Source organism: Macrobrachium rosenbergii, chromosome 10, assembly GCF_040412425.1.
Source record: "Macrobrachium rosenbergii isolate ZJJX-2024 chromosome 10, ASM4041242v1, whole genome shotgun sequence".
Classification (NCBI taxonomy): Eukaryota; Metazoa; Arthropoda; class Malacostraca; order Decapoda; family Palaemonidae; genus Macrobrachium; species Macrobrachium rosenbergii.
In genome coordinates this window covers 72,944,259-72,967,655 of record NC_089750.1, presented here as the reverse complement: position 1 = coordinate 72,967,655, position 23,397 = coordinate 72,944,259, and the positions used below count along the sequence as shown (strand labels likewise).

General features: G+C 37.4%; 1 protein-coding gene across 1 annotated transcript in view; it reads right to left on the bottom strand.

Annotated features, from left to right (window-relative positions):
• Nucleotides 1–2,504: 2,504 nt before the first annotated feature.
• LOC136842387 (glutamate receptor 1-like) overlaps nt 2,505–23,397 on the bottom strand; it is a 28,437-nt gene continuing 7,544 nt past the window's right edge. The window contains exons 2-13 of the mRNA XM_067109644.1: nt 22,414–22,576; nt 14,441–14,496; nt 13,235–13,329; nt 11,046–11,204; nt 9,511–9,599; nt 9,217–9,296; nt 7,515–7,729; nt 5,920–6,084; nt 5,466–5,572; nt 4,225–4,385; nt 3,595–3,625; nt 2,505–2,637 (exon numbers count right to left, since the gene is read on the bottom strand). Coding sequence (XP_066965745.1) covers nt 2,505–2,637; nt 3,595–3,625; nt 4,225–4,385; nt 5,466–5,572; nt 5,920–6,084; nt 7,515–7,729; nt 9,217–9,296; nt 9,511–9,599; nt 11,046–11,204; nt 13,235–13,237 — 1,143 coding nt within the window. The 5' untranslated portion in view covers nt 13,238–13,329; nt 14,441–14,496; nt 22,414–22,576. The remainder of the gene's footprint in view (nt 2,638–3,594; nt 3,626–4,224; nt 4,386–5,465; nt 5,573–5,919; nt 6,085–7,514; nt 7,730–9,216; nt 9,297–9,510; nt 9,600–11,045; nt 11,205–13,234; nt 13,330–14,440; nt 14,497–22,413; nt 22,577–23,397) is intronic.

Here is a 23,397-nt window from a genome sequence, read left to right as displayed (position 1 = left end):
ATACATACAATAATTATATATATATATATACATATGTGTATATATATATAATTATTGTAATTGATGGCATAATATCTTTGGATTTCTTTGTAGTTTGTCTACCCCAAAAACCTTGTCAGCCAGTAGGCCCATTGTTTACATCACAGTTCAAAAAATTTAATGATATTACTGAAAAGCGTGAAATGAATTAAATCAATACGTGTATTGATAAATTGATAACTGGGAATAAATAGATAATTAGAAAATGTTAAAAAAAAAATATTCGGTACTACATTTTGTAAGGACCAGTAAATAAATATCGTAAATTAATAAGTATTTGATTCCGCAAGAATTTTTTGCAATTAAATCTAGTGGGAGTTTGTCTAAATATCCGACGAAAAGATTTTGCAAAGAACTGGCGATTTTTTTTCAGAGTTGCAACGATTGCAAGATTTGCACAGCTTCTTTCCATGAATCAAAGCACCCTCTCCTATTCGCGGCTTCACCTGCATAAGACTATTTTATTTTGCGTTTTTTTTCACAATTATCTCCACGTTTCGTGTTATCATCATTATAATAGTCATTTTCATCATCCTTGTTGATTTTCGGAGGTCCTTCCAATGTCTACGGTGCAACACGTGAGGTGCACTGACGGTACTAACCGATGATTTTTCACCGATAAATCTACGTATTCATCATCAGAAACTGGCTGGCACTTAGAAGGTTTATAAAATAAACGCTCCATATTCATATTTTATTCACATTTCGGCAAAGATGGAACTGTCTAAATATATCAGCGAACACTTGACAACAGTTCAACGTATTATATATAAACTGAAGAAACGGGTGATTTGGAATAATGAAAAAATCGAGTGAAAGAATTACCTTTATTACATTATCGAGTACAACGATTGTCGTGGCCGACCATTTGCGTATTTATCATTCTTTAAGTCAAATGAAACTGTTCCACCACAGCAGTACAATAATAATAATAATAATAATAATAATAATAATAATAATAATAATAATAATAATAATAATAATAATAATAATAATGAGAAAGAAAGAGAAAAAGTTGATAAGTGTCAAGACCTGGAAATCGAAATAAGAAGGATGTGGAATATGCCAGTGGAAATTGTACCCATAATCCCAAGACTCCTGAAAAGGAATCTGGAAAAACTAGGTGCCGAAGTAGCCCCAGGACTCATGCAGAAGAGTGTGCTACTAGAAACAGCGCACATAGTGAGAAAAGTGATGGACTCCTAAGGAGGCAGGATGCAACCCGGAACCCCACACTATAAGAACCATCAAGACGAATAGGATGACTGTGGTTGACAAAAAAAAAAAAAAAAATAATAATAATAATAATCTTTACTTCAGCTCAGGGACATATACATAGAATATACAAATACAATACACACAATCTACGTAGATACATAAGATAACATGATAAAAATAATATTCGGCAGTATCCACAGTCGCTGAAGAAACAGAAAAAATAAATACATAATAATGGTAATGACAGTAATTATATGGAAAATAATAGTAAAAAAAATATTAAAAATAATAACAATTAAGAATACAGATTGCAGACGACCTAATTTCAGCTAGGGACCTTAGGTGGTCACAGAGGTCAGGTCCAGAAGGCTAAATACGATAATTAAAAATAGCAAAACTCCATAATGATATTAATCTCAGTAATAATAAAAAAGACTGTTAAACTTTCAGGGATTTCACGAAGTCCCCTAAATTTTCAGGGAATTCGCGAAATCACCAATTCAAGTTCTACCTAAATTTGTGAAGGGTTAAATTATTCATTATAATTATCAATTTCACTGGCGCCTATTAAAGCAAGAATTAAATAAACAAGTTAAAAATGCGCCGAAGTTTCTTCGGCGCGATCGAGTTTTCTGTACAGTCTGCTACAGCGTATACTATAATCAAGGCCACCGAAAACAGAGCTATCTTTCGGTGGTCTCCGTATAATGCTGTATGAGCCGAGGTCCATGAAACTCAGCCGGCCGTGGTTGTCAAAAGCACGATTATTGCTAACTTTAAAAAAAAAAAAAAAAAAAAAAAACTACTGAGGCTAGAGGGCTGCAATTTGGTAAGCTTGATGATTGGAGGGTGGATGATCAACATACCAATTTGCAGCCCTCTACCCTCAGTAGTTTTTTAAGATCTGAGGGCGGACAGAAAAAAGTGCGGACGGACAGCAAAGCCGGTAAAATAGTTTTCTTTTCAGAAAACTAACTAGGACCTTCCATTAGGACCAAAATGAGGTCCGAAAGGACCTCCGAAAACCAAAACCAACAAAGATAATGAAAATGACGATTATAAATGATGATACCACGAAAACGTGCAAATAAAAAGTGTGAAAAAAAACGCAAAATAAAAAAAAAATTCCAATGCAGATAAGCGTCTAGTGAGGTGAGCTTGTGTTAAGAGAACGGACAGCGTGAACACAAGGCAGTAACTATCTATGTCTGCAGAGTGGAACATAAAAACTCTGTTTTAATTTTCTCTTAATCAGAGGTATCCGAGACCGTCGATGTTCCCTGAAGTTGCCAACACTTGGGCCTCTTTCTCTGCTTCAGCGTCGTCTGAATCTGTGCATAAGCAACTCTGCCAGAAACGCTGGAATCGCGGCGGCCATACCTGAAGAATGAGCAGGGCACACTGACACTAAATCTACAAACCACAAAAACATCAGGGGGAGTGAATTCAATCTCACCGAACTTCTAGATCTTTTAAGGTAATTTAAGACATTCAGTCTCTTGATTATTATTATTATTATTATTCAGAAGATGAACCCTATCCATATGGAACAAGCCCACCAAAGGGGCCATTGACTTGATATTCAGATTCCAAAGAATAATATTATTATTATTATTATTATTATTATTATTATTATTATTATTATTATTATTATTATTATTATATTACTCAGAGGATGAAACCTATTCATATGAAACAAGCCCACAACAGGGGCCACTGACTTGAAATTCAAGCTTCCAAAGAATATTATGGTGTTCATTAGGAAGAAGTAAGAGGAAGTAAAGGGAAATACAGAAAGAAGGGACCTCACTTACTGAAAAGGAAAAAATAAATTAATAAATTACTAAATAGATAAAAATGTATTAAAATGCAAGGAGAACAGAATTAGGGTGGTAATGCATTGCATTTCGCTTGAACTTCCTTAGTTCCAATTGCACGATAATTGAGGGCAGTAGTAAAGAGATATACAAGACAAAACTGACCAATGTCCTACACCAATGACAGATTTCTAAGCCCTCTGACTTAGGCATGGATCAAGTTTTTGGAAAAGGTCCCAGTAATTTAACTCAAGTTTCCATGCCAATACTTATTCATCTTCTGGTTCAGCATAATCTTTCGTGGTAAAGGTTATAGTAACCCCTTTCTTTCTCTTTCAGTGCAAACAGTTTAACCACCTTTTCTGTGCACAAACTGGTTCAGAGTCTTATCTGAAGTCAGCTACAATTTCTAATGCTGGCCCAAAATTTAGGCAAAAGTAATTGGTATAGCTCTTCCAAGTGAAGAAATACCAGGTACTTATGTAAAGTGAATGAAGCTACAATTTCTAAAATAACTGACCTAATTCTTCCAAGTGAAGGAAAATCAGGTACTTATAAAGTGAATGAATAAAGTGTTTTCAAAGAGGGGTGCCTCAATATTGTAATTTTTAAGACGGACCACAGACACACCTTTGCATAGTACTTAGTTCACTAATTGCTCTTCCCTCTATTACCAAAGTGTGTGCTTCCCTAATCCTCACAATACTATTATTTTCACAATACTATTTTGATCACTTAAAAGATTATTCCATCCCTGACACTTCTCTTTCCTTGTCCTTTTTCCCTTCATGTTATGCATAACTAAAGAAATTCATTCCTTTATTATTCACATCAAAATCATTTTCACTCGCTGTTACTGCTTATCAACCATACATACTGAAATTTACTTACTGTTATGTGTTATATGCTCATTTCAGTCTCTCTCTCTCTCTCTCTCTCTCTCTCTCTCTCTCTCTCTCTCTCTCTCTCTCTCTCTATACAAAGCCTTTGGACTTTGGACTGCTGGTCAGAACAACCTGATATTTCGAACTTTACCAGTCACGTAACATTACGTCAAGGAAGACTGCACACGAGAGAGAGAGAGAGAGAGAGAGAGAGAGAGAGAGAGAGAGAGAGAGAGAGAGAGAGAGAGAGAGAGGGAGAGTCTTACCTCCAAAATAGATGATGAAAGTCCCCAAGAAGTCCTTCATGTCCAGCGCACGAGCCTGTGAGGTGTCTTGTGCTTTAACACCCTTCAAGCACTCCGTCGCGTTGGTGACTACTTTGTTGAAGACGTGAGTGAAAATCCCAGCTTCGCGCAGGCGCGAGATCCTGTCGAAGAAACGAAAGATCCTATTTAAAGGATGTCAAGATTTGATGGAAAAGGATTGAAGGTCCTACTTAAAAGGATGTCAAGATTTTATGGAAAAGGATTGAAGGTCCTACTTAAAAGGATGTCAAGATCTTATCAGAAGGATGGAAGGTCCTGCTTAAAAGGATGTCAAGATCTTAAGGAGAAGGATGGAAGGTTCTACTTAAAAGGATGTCAAGATCTTATGGAGAAGGATGGAAGGTCCTACTTAAAGGATGTCAAGATCTTAAAGAGAAGGATGAAAGGACCTACTTAAAAGGATGTAAAGATCTTATGGAGAAAGATGGAAAGTCCTACTTAAAAGGATGTCAAGATCTTATGGAGAAGGATGGAAGGTCCTGCTTAAAAGGATGCCAAGATCTTATGGAGAAGGATGGGAAGATCTTTGCTTGCAAAACTCAGGTTCCTTTTAAAAGCTTATAGGATTCTGGTGGGAAGGTTTATAGATGATTAAAAGCTGTCTAGTCTCAAAACGAAACAGATTTTTATGAAGGAGATAATTCGTCCAAAAATATCAAAAGACTCTTATAATAATAAATGAAAATGATCATCATGATTAAAAGAAAATATTTTATTAACAACAAAGTGCCTAAAAATGACGTAAATTCGCATTGCAAAAAAATATTTTTATTCAGAGACTTCTGATCATATTGGCAGTCAAGTAGTTAACACTGCAGAGTAAGTCACTAAATATCTCGAAGGGGGAATTCTAATGGTGAGTTACACTATATAAAAAATTTTAAAATTTGTGGCGAGTAAAACTTGAAATAGCAACTAAACAGGGGAATTTTTTGTTCGCCGTCTCAATGAATGTAGAGGTTAAAATCGAGGTTGGAAAAAAAATGGGTTTGGGGCTAGCAACTTCATCCTAAAGCAAAAAAAAAAAAAAAGAATTACACAGAACTGGAAGACTATAACACTTCCTGGTGTCAACCTCTCTAAATGGAAGAAGCAGAGGGTATGGTAATATATTGTGAGTGTATGTGTGTATGTTTGTGTGTGTGTATACTTATTAGACCTACACGCCCCTTGAGACTTACATGGGATCAAACTTGGCCTTGAGGGGCGAACCCTTCCTGAAGAGGAGGCTCTGCAGGAACGTCTTCATGAATCCTTCAGCCATCACGTAGGTGGAACATTTTCCAGACTGAAAGAAGAAGGTTTCTTGTTACTTTAACAAACTGAATGGAATGTCAAACTTAGGCCAAAGGCCTAGCAAGCGCTGGGACCTATGAGGTCATTCAGCGCTGAAAGGGAAACTGAGAGTAAAAAGATTTTTAAGTTGTAACAGGAGGAAAAACCTTTTGCGACTGCACTAAGAAACAATTGTTAGGAGAGGGTGGGAAGCAAGATGGAAGGAAGATTATGAATGGAGGTACAGTAAAAGGAATGAAAGGGGTTGCAGTAGGGGGCCCTAAGGAAGCGACGCTGCAAAGAACCTTGAGTAATTGCCTACAGTGTACCGCGCGTGTGAGGCGCACCGACGAATCTCACCTTAGAGAACAGCCCATGAGTAACGTACAGAAGAGCAGATCGAGGGGCGACAATAACATGGCCACCTTTCGCCATTGTCCTGACAGCCACTGGCACATTCGGAGGACCGGTCTTGTCCCTGAAATTCTTCTGAATGCGTCCCAGGCTGGAGTTTTTGGGAGCCACCTGCGAACAAAGGTCATAGGTCCATTATAGTCGAAATAAAATGTGAGCTTGTGTCTTGTGGAGGTTCCAGGCTTGAGTGTTTGGGAGCCACCTGCGAACAAAGGTCATAGATCCCCTTACAGTGGAAATCAAACGCGCACTTGTGTCTTGTGTGGGAGTGCGTATGGCTGCGCAACTGACTGATTGATTACGGCTACTAAAACTGGCTTTACAACATCTATAGGTTGTTGACGCCGAATATACAGTCTACGCTCATTGGTCGGTGTGCAGAATTTAGGTTCAAACGTGTTAATATTCCTTAAGCTTAATTAAACCCCCTTTTTTTTATTTGTTGCCTTTTTATCGTTATTTTTTAAGAAACTGGAGCAGATAGGCCTACGTAAACAAAATATAGAAGAGCGCTTATCAAGGTTAATTTATTTAATTGTGAGCCTTTGCAGACCCGGTTCTCACACAGAAACTAATTGTGAGCCTTTGCAGACCCTGTTTTCACACAGAAACGAGTGTTCAGACCTACTTTCAACTCATTATATCAAGATTTATGCCACACAGTTAAAAGCTTTCTAGTCAGTTCACACATTATAAAGCAGAGATGAAACGCTATACATCAGTATATGTGAATCTGACACAGGCACCATAAATTATCATTATGTTAGAAAAGTATTCCTTGAGTACTTTCATCCTCAAGCTAAAGAACAGAATAGAAAAGAGGGTTTAGGCCAAAGGCCAAGCACTGGGACCTATGAGGTCATTCAGCGCTTCTGAGAACTCAAACTCACACCCCTGACTTATCAAGGGCTGTGGTGAACCATCTAAAAGTCTGTGACCAAAAAGGTTATGGCTCGGACCATCGACGGAGGGTCTCTTGTTTGTCACTTTTTCATAAGTTGTATTTTAAGAGATCTTTCACATTCAAAGCTGATCCTTGATCTTTTCTTGCCGAGAGAGACCAGATTCGCTGACCAGCAGCATCAATGTGCAGTAAAGGTGCCTCGCTGTCGAACTTCTCAGTTCCAGAGGTCCTTTATTCCTCACGAACTTCTCAGTTCCAGAGGTCCTTTCTTCCTCACGCTGTTGGACTGTGGAAGAGTCTACCCACTGAGGATGTCGCGCAACTAGAACTTCAGAAGTTCAAGCAAAGGTGCAATACATTGTTACCCTAATGTTGTTCTCCTTGCATTTTAATACATTCTTATCTATTCATTAATAAATTAAATTTATTTTTTCTTTTTAATAAGTGAGATCTCTTCTTTCTGTATTTCCCTTTACCTTCCCTTGCTTCCTGATGAGCGCCGTGTTCTTTGGAAGCTTGAATTTCAAGTCAATGGCTCCTGTGGCCTTGTTCCATAAGAAGGAGGTTCATTTTCTGAATAATAATAATAATAATAATAATAATAATAATAATAATAATAATAATAATAATAACCCACCCTAGAAGCAATATCAACCGAAGACCCAGCAGGCATCCACACGGGAAGGTCCGACTTAGCCAGCTCGTCGAGGTTGTTGAAGGGGAGTCTCACACTCGGGAGGACGAGCAGCGACAGGAGGCTCGAACGGTAGACGGTGGTGACGATGAATGTCACGAACAGCCACAGGAGGATGACGACTCTCACCGACTCGCCTGTCACTTTTCTGTCGACGCCTTTTGGGGAGGAAAGTTAAAATGTGATTGACAGGTGACCGAGTCCCCGTGGGCATTGCTTTAAGGTTCCTTGCAGTGTGCCTTCGGCCCCCTAGCCGCAACCCTCCTTTCGTTCCTTTTACTGTACTTCCTTTCATATTATCTTTCTTTCATCTTACTTTCCACTCTCTCCCAACAATTGATTCATAGTGCAACTGCTTTGAGGTTTTTCTCCTGTTACACCTTTCAAATCTTTTACTGTCAATTTCCCTTTCAGCGCTGAATGACCTCATAGGCCCCAGTGCTTGGCTTTTGGCCTAAATCTTATATTTAATTCAATTCAACAAGTGACCGAGAGGAACCTGTGAACCTTGTATAGATCTTAAGCTTTACAAAGGAACACTTTCAAAGCATAGGATTTTGTACTGAATACAACTGCGAGACATCTAATTCTTGGCATGTAGATTCATACTACGTCTCGCGAGATCCTTCGATAGACTGTAGAATGGAATATAGTATTTAGGCCAAAGGCCAAGCGCTGGGACCTATGAGGTCATTCAGCGCTGAAAGGGCAATTGAGAGTAAGAAGGTCTGAAAGGTGTATCAGGAGGAAAACCTCGCAGTTGCACAATGAAACAATTGTTAGGAGAGAGTGAATAGCAAGATGGGAGAAAGAGAATATGAACGGAGGTACCAGTAAAGGAAATGAGAGAGGTTGCAGCTAGGGGCCGAAGGGACGCTGCAAAGACCCTTAAATAATGCCTACGGTGCACCGCGTGTGATGCTACGGGGCATTTGCACTTACTGAAATATAAACTGGCAGTGATAATCTTTGGGGGAACCTTCGCTTAAAAACCTGGAAAATGACATTTCCATATATTTCCATGCATAAAAGAATTATACACAAGGAAAGGTCATGATAATATGTAAGGTGTCAAGTAAATTATCCTGAATCAAAGTTCTATTTTTCTGCTGGAATAAAACTATGGAATTAGATGGAGCTCGTATTCTTTACAAAAACTATTACTTAAGAGAACAAAATAAATCAATAAATGCAAAATTCGACTGACATTCCTCTATTGATATTTTGCAGGTCAGGAATTCCTGCCATTGCCTAAACACGCAATCCAGAGTTCAGCACTTAGCATTCACATTGTTGATATTCCACATATACGTATTACTGATTCATTTTAGCATTTTTGCTCTCAGCCTGAAGAAGCACTTTACGAGACTGACCCTTCTGGTAGACTGAGATGAAAGTCTGGCGTCTCAGGAGCCCCGCGGTTTTTGTGAATAACTGTACCTCTGCAACTTTCAGTTATTAGTCATATATGAGTATCAGCAACAACAGTAACACGGTGTCTGTGAATAACAATATCTGTGGAGTCTTGAGTGACTGCTCGTATTAGCAATAACAGGAACGATAGTTAAGTCCTCTAACCATACAATTTTTAACCACGTGTGACCCATCATGCAAAACAGCAAATCTCTGATCAAGCAACGCTTACCTTGTCCCAGGAGAGGAGCTAGAGTCCATAGGCAGGATTCTTCCATCAAAGTGCCGCCACTTTTCTTGGGGTGATTGTTACTGTCATTGGGAATCAGAAAACAATTCCTTTAGTTTTGGATAGTATGACAAATATACATCTCACACTGAGGAGGGGCCATGCATAAAATGGCAACTAGAAGGCAGAGACAGGGCGACATTACGCCTAAGACCATCGGAAAATTAATATGAGCAGTTAACTAGGCACTCACTAACTACAACTGCAAGTGGGAGAAGGAGAGGGGGCAATGCTTACCTGGACTCGAAAAGTCTCTCGTTAGCCAAAAGCACCACGAACATGGCTGCCGTGATGGCGACTGTTGTCACTAAGATCCAGATCCACACCTGTTGTGGAGGAGAAGGGGTCTTTATTGCTCAGCAGGATGATCTGATTTGATTTTAAGCAGCTTAGGTTGTCAAGCCAAGCACTGATGAGGCACTTTCGGCCATTCAGCGTTTAAGAGTGTGAAAGAAAGGAGTTGGAGTGGTTGTATAGCAATGTAAAGAGACACAGAAATAAAGGAAAGGAAGTGTAATGACCTAAAGGTAAACCTGAGAGAAAAACCAACAGTTGCACTGAGAAGAAACAGTCAGAGAGGCTGGACAGCAAGACTGAAGAACGAAAGAGAGAATAGGGTTAAAGTAAAAGGCTAAAAAGTGGGTACAGCATCAAACAGATGGTTGTGAGTAAACGGCATTCATGTTACGCATTTCTTTATGAATAAACTAAATGCATTACTTGAGGCAGAAATAATTCCATATTTATGAGGGCTAACGACCAAAGTGTAGCGGATGGAAATCCATAAGAATTCGAACCCTATTATAATTTTAGAGCTTTAATAGTAACGAACATTGTAAGCAATGTAGTATAATTTCATATCTAAGATGGAAATTAGAAAATGACGGAATTTCTTAGAATTTTTTTCAGAACATATGGCAAATAGATCATCACACAAAAAATGCAATTATGGAAATTAGAAAATGGTTGCATTTTTATGTAATTTTTCGGAAACTGTGTTAGATATATCAACATGCAAATTACAAAATAAACAAATATATGTAGTATGTTACGCAAATAAACCTAACCCCCTCCCCCCCAAGAAAGAAACCACCTTTTCACAACCAAAAACTCAACCTTAGCTAAGAGAAATCAACCAAAGGACATGGAACTGAAAAATATTTTTTTCATGAATTTAGGCAACTGACAAGTGCTCTGAATTCAGGCAATCGAAATCCGCTCTGAATTCAGGCAACTGAAAATCTCTCTGAATTCAGGCAACTGAAAATCGCTCTGAATTCAGGCAACCGAAATCAGCTCTGAATTCAGGCAACTGAAAATCTCTCTGAATTCAGGCAACTGAAATTTGTCCTAAATTCAGGTAACTGACATCGCTCTGAATCCAGGCAACTGAAATTCGCTCTGAATCCAGGCAACTTAAACTCGCTCTGAATCCAGGCAACTGAAATTCGCTCTGAATTCACGCAACTGAAATTAGCTCTGAGTCCAGGCAACTGAAATTCGCTCTGAGTCCAGGAATGAAATTCGCTCTGAATTCAGGCAACTGAAATTTGCCCTAAACCCAGGCAACTGAAATTCTCTCTGAATTCAGGCAACTGAAACTCGCTCTGAATCCAGGTAACTGAAATTCGCTCTGAATCCAGGCAACTGAAATTCGCTCTGAATCCAGGCAACTGAAAATAGCTCTGAATTCAGGCAACTGAAATTCGCTCTGAATTCAGGCATCTGAAAATCGCTCTGAATTCAGGCAACTGAAACTCGCTCTCACTCACCACTGGCGTAAACGACTTGATAAATCCGCTGAAGTCAGCCCCGGCGGTGGGGCGTACGTACGTGGCCGTGTATTCGTCCTGGTAGAGGAATTCGCTGAAGGTGAAGTCGGCGAAACGGTCGTCTGTCACAGCGAGTCCCAGGCCTGACATGTCAGCCTCCTGGAGTTTAGAAACACGGGAGAAGAGAGAGGTTTCCAAATGAGTTGTGTAAAACCACTTTATAATTTCATATACTGTAATGTTACAGTGGCTTTCAAAAATGAATCTTTATAATTTGATAAGCTGTAATGTTACAGAGGTTTTCAAATGAGTTGTTTGTGTAAAACCTTTTTGATTTGATAAGCCGTAATGTTACAGAGGTTTTCAAATGAGTTATTTGTGTAAAAGCTTCTTTAAAATTTGAAAAACTAAAGTGACAGGTTTTCAAATGAGTTATTTACATACATGCTTCTTTATATTTTGAAAAACTATCGTTACAGAGGTTTCCAAATGAGTTATATGTGAAAAGCTTCTTTATGATTTGAAAAACTGTAACGTTACAGCGGTTTTCAAATGAGTTATTTGTATAAAAGCTTCTTTGTAATTTGAAAAACTAAAGTGACAGGTTTTCATATGAGTTATTTGCATAAACGCTTCTTTATCATTTGAAAAAATGTAAAGTTACAGAAGTTTTCAAATGAGTTATCTGTATAAAAGCTTCTTTATAATTCGAAAAACTAAAGTGACAGTTTTTCAAATGAGTTATTTGCATAAATGCTTCTGTATCATTTGAAAAAATGCAGAGTTACAGAGGTTTTCAAATGAGTTATTTGCGTAGAAGCATCTTTTTGATTTGATAAGCTGTAACGTCTACTGGTCATGTAGGCCACTTTGAAAATACAGGGTGATAACAATACGAATGACTGATAATAAGACCCTACTACCATACGAAAATAACAATGATTACACGAGTAATGGCAGCTGTGATAAATCTCGATGGGGAAGGTAACGCAAAAAATGACTTTCATCGGTGCCTACCCCTCGAAAAACTTCGCCGGCCGCTCCGGTCCAAGTGCCGTTCGGAAGCTTGTAGCCTGCAGTCTGATCTTTGACCAGCTGGAACTTGTAGCTAGAGAGAGAGAGAGAGAGAGAGAGAGAGAGAGAGAGAGAGAGAGAGAGAGAGAGATATGATAAACATAAACAATTACAGTCTTGAAGGAAAAGGAATATGTAATATGTATAAATGAAATCAGTATATATATATATATATGGTCTATATAATATATATAATAAGCAAATATATATATATTACAATTCTTCAATATAAAGGAATAAAGATAAAATCCACGAGAAAAAAAATTAGTATGTCGACACTAGTCCTTTACTAGTAAAATGGAAGACTGCAGTATCTGCAAAAATACAAAACTTTGAGAATATTCATCACGTTCCATATTTTCGTGATTCAGTTATACTGATATTTGTATATATATATATATGCAAATATATATATATATAAATATATATATATATATATATTATATATACTGTATATATATATATCTATACTATATATATAATGGTCTCATAAAAGACATTATCAAATAAACCGTTACAATTCTTCAAGGAAAGGAATATGTATACATAAAATTAGTATATACATGCTGCCCTAAAATGCAAGACTGCAGTATCTGCAAAAATGCAAAACTGAGAAAAATGGTAGATACTCCCTTGCCTTACTACTGATTTTGCAGACACTGCAAATGGGATAAATACTGTGGAAAGCATTGAAGAATCATTCTGAAACTGCAGGAATTTGTGTATCAGTGTTTCAGAGACCAATAGGTGGCATAACTCAATTTCGAAAATTTTGCTGATACTGCAGTTTCCCAATTTAGGGCAGTAATGTCTCGAGGAGTTTACTTGAGAATGTCTTAAGATTGGTGGAGAAAGATATCGCATTTATTGTTTCACTTTTATATCATGTTTTATATGACAGGAGAACACACACACACATTATATGTATATATATGTATATATATATATATATATATATATATATATATATATATTTATATATATATAATCCATTTCTCCAGGTAGGGAAGGGCTACAAAGTACAACGAAATTCACTGCTACTCTCAGAGAGAGAGAGAGAGAGAGAGAGAGAGAGAGAGAGAGAGAGAGAGAGAGAGAGAGAGAGAGAACCTTACCATACATTCAAGTGCTTGGCAAATATCTCAAAGAGTTCCACCATGGTTCCTCCGACGACCCTGGCCTTGTCGTCCAGGAGAATATGTGGCAGCCACTGTGGAAGAAAAAAAAAACAGGTCATATGAATCAGGTCATAAAGTATGGGGAAAAAGGGTCATCAATATGAAGCCCATCATAAAGAAGCAGAAAATATGGGAAAAAAGGTCATATGAATCAGGTCATAAAGAAACAAAGTTCGGGAAAAAAATGTCATCCATATGAAGTAGGTCATAAACATAATATATGGGAAAAAGGGTCATATGAATCAGGTTATAAACAGAAATTATGGGAAAATTCAATGAATCGTTCTGAGTGAACAGATAAAAAAGGTCATCTACATGGCGCAATGAAGAACAAGATAATTACAAAAAGGTTATTAATAGGTCAAAAAGAAAAATAGAAAGTATGGGAAAAAGGTCAAACATATGAATTTTATCCCCATGTTGAATGGACGAAAAAGGTCAAAAGGCAAAAAGGCCTATCAAAAAATTGAGTATGGAAACAGGTATCCTGCAATGGATTTTATCAAATGAAACAAAAAATATTGCAGGTCATACAGAATTTTATGGGAAAAATGGTTGTCTTGGATATTTTGTAAACAGAAAGTATAAAAAAATGAATCAGGATAAAGTATGGGGAGAAACCATCTCTATGAAGCATTGTCAGCTAAAGAATCAGAAAATTGGGAAAAAGTCATTGTCAGGTCATAAAGAAATAGTCACATGTGGAAAAAGGTCATCCATGCAAGGAGCAGGTCATAAAGGAGCAAAGTAATATAAAAAGGTCATATGGATCAGATCATCAAGAAACAGAAAGTATGGGGAGAAAAGGTCATCCATACGGAGCAGGGTATACAGCAGAGAATAAGGGAAAAAAAGGTCATATGAATCAGGTCATACACAGAAAGTATGGGAAAAAAAGGTCATAATAAATTTCTTAAAAAAAAAATCAATGGAATCAGAATAGGTCTTTCAATCATTTTGTTTGTAAGATTTTTTTTCATAAACTTAATTAGGAAATTGTTTTAATAATTTTGTATTTAGAACATTCAATGACCCGTTCTGTTTATGAACAGATAAAACAACAATAACACTACCCATAACAATGACTACAACAACGATAATTACAATAATTGTTATTAATATGCAAAAAGAAACTTCACCTACAAGTATGGTAGCCAGCGTCAAACATTTCGTGGAATTTATCCCCATGTTGAATGGACCTGAGGAAAAAGGTAAAAATTCCTATCATAAAATTGGCAAAACGAAGTATTTTCCCGCAACTTAATTTTATCACATGATGCAAAATAAAATATTGCAGAGATTTTCTCTTTGTTTTGTCTTTATATTTTGTTTCCTTGGGGTAAAACACAGGTGACCATCTCCCTAGTCTTGGGTAGCTTTGAAAATTAGGTCGTTGTGATGTGTATACAAGTAAATTATTAGATGCAAGTATGAAAACGCGAATATATATATATATATATATATATATATATATATATATATATATATATATATATATATATATATATATATAATATAGAAATAATGAATATACGATAATATGTGGAAGAGAAATAAATTTATGACTCACATCATATAAGCCAGGTCTTTCAATTGAAAGACGAGATATAACCATACACAAGTCATAAAATATGAGCACCACTATATATAGGAATTATAGGGCAGGCTAATATATATATGTGAGTCGGGAATATATATATAATATATAATATATATATATATATATATATATATATATATATATATATATATATATATATATATATATATATATATATATATATATATATATATATATATATATATATATATATATAAACTACTAGTCACTTTTAACCACATACGTATGTAATCTTAACAACGACAATGCTCAGTGGTAGATCTTAAAACAACTCTTGATTACATACTTTTAAAGTTTTAAAAATTAATGTAAAATAAACGACATTCTCAGCTTACCAGAATAATCGTTGAATATATATATATATATATACTATATATATATATATATATATATATATATATATATATATATATATATATATATAAATCTATGGTCATTTTTCACATACGTATGTAATCTTATCAACCACCTAAATGCGCTCTAAACTTCTCGATTTCATCACACTTTAGAAACTCTTGTCACTACTAAGCCTAAATCCAAATGAAAGAGAAATTAAGATACTTTAACGCTGGGGAGATTCGACCTATGCATATATATATATAGAATAATCAAATGAATATATATACAGTATATATATATATATATATATATATATATATATATATATATATATATATATATATATATATACATATATATGACAAACAGACTCAACTGAAAGATACACCAGTCCTCGCCAAGACCACCAGATGCCCACTACTTCGAATAAAAAAACCCGAGAAACAAAGAATGTGTTGGCGTGTGTGTGTGTTTGTCGATCCGCAGAGCGCATGCGTCCCTTTTCAGCGGATTAATTCAATTACTCGAGAATTATTCATCAGGTTTCGACAGTAAATACACAGTACATGATGCCACCTTCCACGCGAGGCAAAGACGAGAGCCATTTTGGGTAATTTCTTTAAGTGCTAAAGAAAAAATATAAAATGAAATTGGACGTTCTTGTTAACAGAGAAATCACTAGTACCTCAGCTCATTCTACTGGTCTGTTAATTCGTATCTTGCATAACTCTGAAGCGACTCAAAAGCGTTACATTTTGACTATACTCCTCACTCGGCTGCACTACGGTGACTGACCTTGGTTGTCGTAACGGCAGAAAAAACCTTGCAATCAATCAGTCAAGTGACTATGCTTTATACAAAACTGCTTTTCAATTTTGACTCGCTATTCCGAGGAATTCCTGACGATTTTTGTTTTTTTTTAGTTTTCTGTAAAAGAAGACTATTGTGCCGGCTTTGTCTGTCCTTTCCGCGATTTTTCTGTCCGCCCTCAGATCTTAAAAACTACTAAGGCTAGAGGGCTGCAAATGGGTACGTTGATCATCCACCCTCCAATCATCAAACATAGCAAATTGCAGCCCTCTAGCCTAGGTAGTTTTTATTTTATTCAAGGTTTAAGTTAGCCACAATCGTGTTTCCAGGAACGACATAGGATAGGCCACCACCGGGCCGTGGTTAAAGTTTCATGGGTCGCGGCTCATACAGCATCATACCGAGACCACCGATTATACGCTGTAGCGGCTGTACAGAAAACTCGATTGTGCTGAAGAAACTTCGGCGCATTTTTTATATGTTTTCTACGCAGACAATTTTTCTTTCTCTAAGAAGCAACGTTACTTTTTTATTGAGAAGGACACGCCATAAAGAAATTTTAAAAGCCTCTTCCGTGAGTGTCGAGTTGTGTCCGTCTTCGCAAGAAGAAGAAGATGATGATGATGATTACTGATTCCCTTTACTTTTCCTTATGTTCCCATACGAGTCTCCTATGCACACCAAGAACATTTAATGATTTAGTTACCTCACTTATTCAGAAAAGGAGAGAGAGAGAGAGAGAGAGAGAGAGAGAGAGTTGGACTGGTATTAACATAAACACAGGTTTTTCTATTTTTAAGAGGGAGAGAGAGAGTTGGATTGGCATTAACATAAACGGGAAGGATTTTCTTTTTTAGGGAGAGAGAGAGAGAGAGAGAGAGAGAGAGAGAGAGAGAGAGAGAGAGAGAGAGAGAGTTGGATTGGTATTAACATAAAGGAAGGTTTTTAGGGGTTAGGGGAGAGGTGGGGGGTGGGGTTGCAAAGGCCATACCCAAGGCACGAAACCGAATTGATCTTAATGTTTTCTGAATGAATAAGACACGCATCTGGGGAGTTTTGACACAGTGAGGTTTTAGAGCGACGAATGTTATGCATCTTAATATATCATTTCGACCAATCAGGAGGAATATAATTTCGGAATGTGAGATTTTGGCCAAAGGCCAAGCGCTGGGACCTGTGAGGTCATTCAGCGCTGAAAGGGAAATTGAGTAAAAAAAAGTTCGAAAGGTGTAACAGGAGGAAAACCTCGCAGTTGCACTCTGAATCAATTGCTAGGAGAGGGTTAAGGAAAGTAAGATGGAAGAAAGAGAATACGAACGGAGGTACAGTAAAAGGAATGAAAGGGGTTGCAGCTAGGGGCCTAAGGAAGGGGCGCTGCAAAGAACCTTAAGTAATGCCTACAGTGCACCACGTGAGATGCACTGACAGCACTACCCACGCCCCCTACGGAAAATGGCTAACTTTAACCTTAAATAAAATGAAAACTACTGAGGCTAGAGGGCTGCAATTTGGTATGTTTGATGATTGGAGGGTGGATGATCAACGTACCAATTGCAGCCCTCTAACCTCGGTGGGTTTTAAGATATGGGTGCGGACAAAGTGCGGACGGACAGACAAAGCCGTCTCAGTAGTTTTCTTTGACAGAAAACTAAAAACACTACAAATAGTATCCATGATTCTAAAACATCCAAGAAAAAAAATTCTTCCGAATTAAGTCTTTCAGAATTAATAAAACGAACACTTCCGGCACCTGTTCGTATCACGAACTTATTCTTCCGCTTTTATGCTCCACGTGTTCAAATATCCTCCGGGAATATTTTTTAAAGATTCTAATTACTCTAATTAAGGAAAATTCCGTTCTCGTACGCGATAATCCTCACGACAATGATTTATGAAGTTTAGTCTGTCGAGCCAAACACTGGAACACTTTCAGAAAAACTATTGTGCCGGCTTTGTCTGTCCGTCCGCACTTTTTTCTGTCCGTACTTTTTCTGTCCGCCCTCAGATCTTAAAAAATTACCGAGGCTAGAGGGCTGCAAATTGGTATGTTGACCATCCATCCTCCGGTCATCAAACATAACAAATTGCAGCCCTATTACCTCCTCAGTAGTTTTTAGCCATAATCGTGCTTCTGGCAACGATATAGGATAGGCCACCACCGGCCCGTGGTTAAAGTTTGGTGGGAGGCGGCTCATGCAGCATTATACCGAGACCACCGAAAGATAGATCTGTTTTCGGTGGCCTTGATTATACGCTGTAGCGGCTGTACAGAAAACTTGATTGCTCCGAAGAAACTTCGACGCATTTTTTACTTGTTTTTTTATTGTCTTTCAGAGATCAAGACAGAGAAGAGAGGGTGTTAGAGTGGCTGGACAGCAAGGTAAAGACATTCATATAATAAAGATTTACGAGGATCTGAAGATACATGGAGTTGGAGTGGTTAGACAGTAAAAAATTCAGAAAATAAAGGAGATGATGCCCAATGATTTCAAGGTGGAACTGGGAGAAAACCCCACAGTTGCATTAAGAAGTCCCAAGCCCGGATTAATAGGGAAGGCAGGAGACAGGAAGGGTATAGCGACCTGTAAAAGCATCTGCCAAAACTAATTATGAAATTAGCAGTTGCAGACAGAACAAGTTGAGGGGGGTCTCACTCAAAATAGCGACCCCGACTAGGGATTAAGCCAAGAAGAAGAAGAAGAAAGAAGAAGAAGAAGAAGAAGAAGAAGAAGAAGAGAAGGACTGGAGATTAAGCAAAGAAGAAGAAGAAGAAGGACTGGAGATTAAGCAAAGAAGAAGAAGAAGAAGGACTGGAGATTAAGCAAAGAAGAAGAAGAAGAAGGACTGGAGATTAAGTCAAGAAGAAGAAAAAGGACTGGAGATTAAGCCGAGAAGAAGAAGAAGAAGAAGAAGAAGAAGAAGGAGAAGACTAATTGTGGCCACTGAACCCGAGAGAAGAACCGAGCTAATATCCACACTTTAAAATAATTATTTCCCGAACAGTCTGGTCGAATCTTTGGGCACGTGTCTTCATTCATCTTTCAAGCATTCCTGCACTGTCCTGGGCTACCAACCTGCGTCAAGGACAGAAAAAAACTGACGTCTGAACTGCAAACGTTATGGGTACCTGACAAAGCACGTCTCTGATAAGGACAAAAAACAAAGCTGACATGACAACTTGAGAAGCAGTTGGACATTTTTGGCGCCTTGCGTTTGTCTGAATTATTCCTTCAGTTATTTTCTCTCTCCCTCTCTCGCTCTCTCAGCATGCCATCAGAGACAAGTCTGATGAAAGGAGGAAGGCCTTGTGCCAATCCTCTCTCTTTCTCTCTCTCTCTCTTTCTTTCAGCATTACAGCCATTTGCCGCAAGTAGGAAGTCCTTACGCCAATCCTTATCTCTCTCTCTCTCTCTCTCTCTCTTGACAGTCACTGAATACAACCTTTCAACATCAAACGAAACGAATTCCTTACGAAGAATCGGTTTAGTCAATATTTACCGACGCATCCCAAAACCAGAAGGCCCTCCTTAAATATTCAAGTCCCAACTCGGCGCAAATGCCATCGAGAACATACCAAAAAAAAAAAAAAAAAAAAAAAATTTCGCTGGGCCATCGACATGGCGTGCGTTTGCGTTTTAGCTCCCTGTCTTATCAATGATGGAACGGGAATTGAGCAGTGAATTCACGAACGCAGCTGGGACTCCGGTTTTCGTGTTTGCGAATTGATGAATTAATTCGTCTTGTACTCTATGAACTTTTCGAGTTGAAACGGAAAGTAGCAATGAAGATGGCGGAGGTATATTCGTTATCTTTTTTCCCTTTTCAACTTTATTTTAATATATTTTTTTTGAGACGTATTGTGGCATTCTGGAGTCTCTGAATAGAATAGAACTGAATATAGAATTTAGGCCAAAGGCCAAGCACTGGGACCTATGGGGTCATTCAGTGCTGAAACGGAAACTGACAGTGAAAAGGTAAGGAAGGGGTAACTGTTAGGTGAGGATGAAAATATGACAGAAGAGAGAGAACATGAACGGAGGTACAGTAAAATGAATGAAAGGGGTTGCAGCTAGAGGCCGATGGGAAGCTGCTAATAACCTCAAGCAACGCCTACAGTGCACTGCGTGAGGTGCACTGACGACGCTACCCCCTTACGGGACTGGGGCTTTAGAGATCAAGTAGGTAGGTCTATAAAAAAAAATTTACTCTCGAGGCCTTTTGCATTGTTTAGTGGTCAGTGGTCACCCGTCCGAGTAATGACCTGACTCGCCATTCTGAAATCCTAATATTTTCTTTATTCGATTATTCTTCAGCTCAATCCACTTATTACTCTCGCGGGTTCTATATTCAAATTATCACGAAAACCCTTTTATTTATCTATTTATCTATAAAATTATTCATTTATTTATTTATCTGTTACTCCCTTGTAACATATTTCTTCGTTTCTGTTCTTCTAAAATTCACCGAGAGGAATTTTAAAGCAAGAATTCCACCGCCCCATATCTGTTTGCATGCAAATGCGCGTTTAAGCAGTATTCGAGACATCAATGCATGATCCCTGGAGGTTGCATCCTTTCAGACAATTTGAATTTTGCATGATGGGTTAAGCTAAATCAATTTTGAATATGCGGGTGTGTTGGTTTTTTAAAGGAGGATTACATATGTATGTATGTACTGTATGTATGTGAGTATATTTATACATATGCAGTATATATTAAATATATATAAATATATATATTATATGTATATATTATATATATATATATATATATATATATATATATATATATATATATATATTATATGTATATATATATATATATATATATGTATATATAGTTATGGTTTCCCCTTATAATGGATGGCTACAGAGAAAAACCAAATAACAGTCAGTACCATATTCACCTTGAATTAAAGATGAACCACTTTTGAAAAAAGACTTCATAAATATTAAGCACTTATATGCACCTAGCCCACACTGAAGGCTATCAGCAGCATATCAAATCCTACAACACACACTGTGCCACTCACCTGTACCTCACATGAATGGGAAAGAAAAAGCAAATGAAGATAAAAACAGACGAATGTCTATGGCTATATAAACTATCAAAGGGGCAACGGTCAACAGATATTAATCCATGGCATGTGCATGAAAAGAAAGTATATAAATTTGATATGTATTAGTCTATGAACATGTATCTTGGCATGTCAATGAAATTACATCAAAAGGATTATGCAGACTTAAGAATAGTCTCCAGGAGAACATATGGAATCAGATGGCAGGACAGAGCAGCAAATAATACCCTAAGTGAGATTATGGAAGTTTCATAGGAAGATGAGACAAAGATGAAAGGATTATGGAGATGGTTTGGACATGTCCTTCGAACCACCTCTGGGAGAATAGATAAGATAGTGTCAGCTGGACTCCTGTGTGCACCAGAAGAGCTGAAAGACCTGGGCCTACTTGGGTGAGAACTGTGAGATGGGAATATGATGATGGTTGGAGATTTGTGGAAGTGAAAGTACAATAACAAAGAGGAATGGAATAAACTTTAGGCCAAAGGCCAAGCGCTGGGACATATGAGGTCATTCAGTGCTGAAAGGGAACTGTAAGTAAAAAAAGGATTTAAAGGAAAATTTCACAGTTGCAATATGAAACAACTGTTAGAAGGTTGAGGAAAGTAAGATGGAAGAAAGAGAATATGAACGGAGGTACAGTAAAAGGAATGAAAGTAGCTGCAGCTAGGGGCCGAAGGGACGCTGCAAAGAACCTTAAGTGAAGCCTACAGTGCACCGCATGAGGTGCACTGACGGCACTTACCCCCTTACGGAGGACTACAGAAATGAGAGACTGAATTTCTCATAGACCTTTGCGCCATACGACGGTGGATGCGATGATGAAGAAAATAAATCCACCTATCAAGAGTATAAAGCCTCAATGTCCAGGAGACATTAAAGGCCTTGACTGACAAATAAAATAGGCCTATCCTCAGAGGGAGACCCTCCAGTTCATGGATAATGTTTATAAGATTTTGCTTATACCACAGACAGTTTATATAAGGCGTTTCCAAACGGGAAGCGATTTCGATTGCATATGAAAACCCTCTGAGGATTTGACTGGACGTGTCCCGCCCACAAATGAAGTTGTATAAATGTGAAAAAGTAACGACGCCATTAAGCCAAGCCATTGGTTTGTCTAAACTGTTGAGAATGATATAACGGAACACGCCCCAGATTATCTCACAATTAAGAGGTCTAAGGAATACCGAAGGAAACTGAGAGAGAGAGAGAGAGAGAGAGAGAGAGAGAGAGAGAGAGAGAGAGAGAGAGAGAGTGCACCACTCACCTCTATCCCACCGCTCTATTCGTAATGTACTAATTTTCTTTTTATTTCAGTAACTCTATCCATCTTGTATTGGCGCACCGTTTCGTATCTGCTTACTCCTCCACTTCTCTGCCTATTTTCTTTCTTTCTTTCTTTCTTTCTTCTTCATAGCCAGCGATCACTTCTGTAAATGTGTCCTTAGTTAATGAACTTTCAAGGTTGTGGCGTTTGAATATGTGGTCATGCTAAACAATAAAAATTATGATAGCGACAATGATAAACTACAGCTCAAATAACAGACTAAAACTGTTTACACAAGAGAACATTATGATAATAATGGAAGAGTGGTTTAAAAGATGATTAGTGAGTCAAACAATTTCATCGATACATTTTAATGCACAGCCCCTTTTACTGAGAGAGAGAGAGAGAGAGAGAGAGAGAGAGAGAGAGAGAGAGAGAGAGAGAGAGAGAGAGAGAGAGAGAGAGTTTGTATAACCCAACACAATTTCAAGCAGAGCATAAATCAGGTATAAGCTAAGTGCTATTAAACAACTGTTCGTAAGTAAGTAACAGTCATTAAGATAAGAAATTTTTATTCATGTTTCGTTTCAAGACTTTAAATTCATTTTAACAAACGGAATCATTTTGCAAACTTCCACTATATATATATATATATATATATATATATATATATATATATATATATATATATATATATATATATATATATGTGTGTGTGTGTGTGTGTGTGTGTGTATATATAGTCTACGTATTTGTACATACAATGTTTAAGCGTAACACTTACTTATATAAATATAAATATACTACTACATAGTAAATTACAAAATTACATAATTGTTCATTCAAATACCACCAACGAAGCAATTCATCGAATGGTCATAAAATAACAATATTCATCATCACCACTGAACGATCATAAGTCTTACTGGTTCATTATTTATTAGCACCGAGTGGTCATTATCGAATTATCCCCATCTTCGTGTA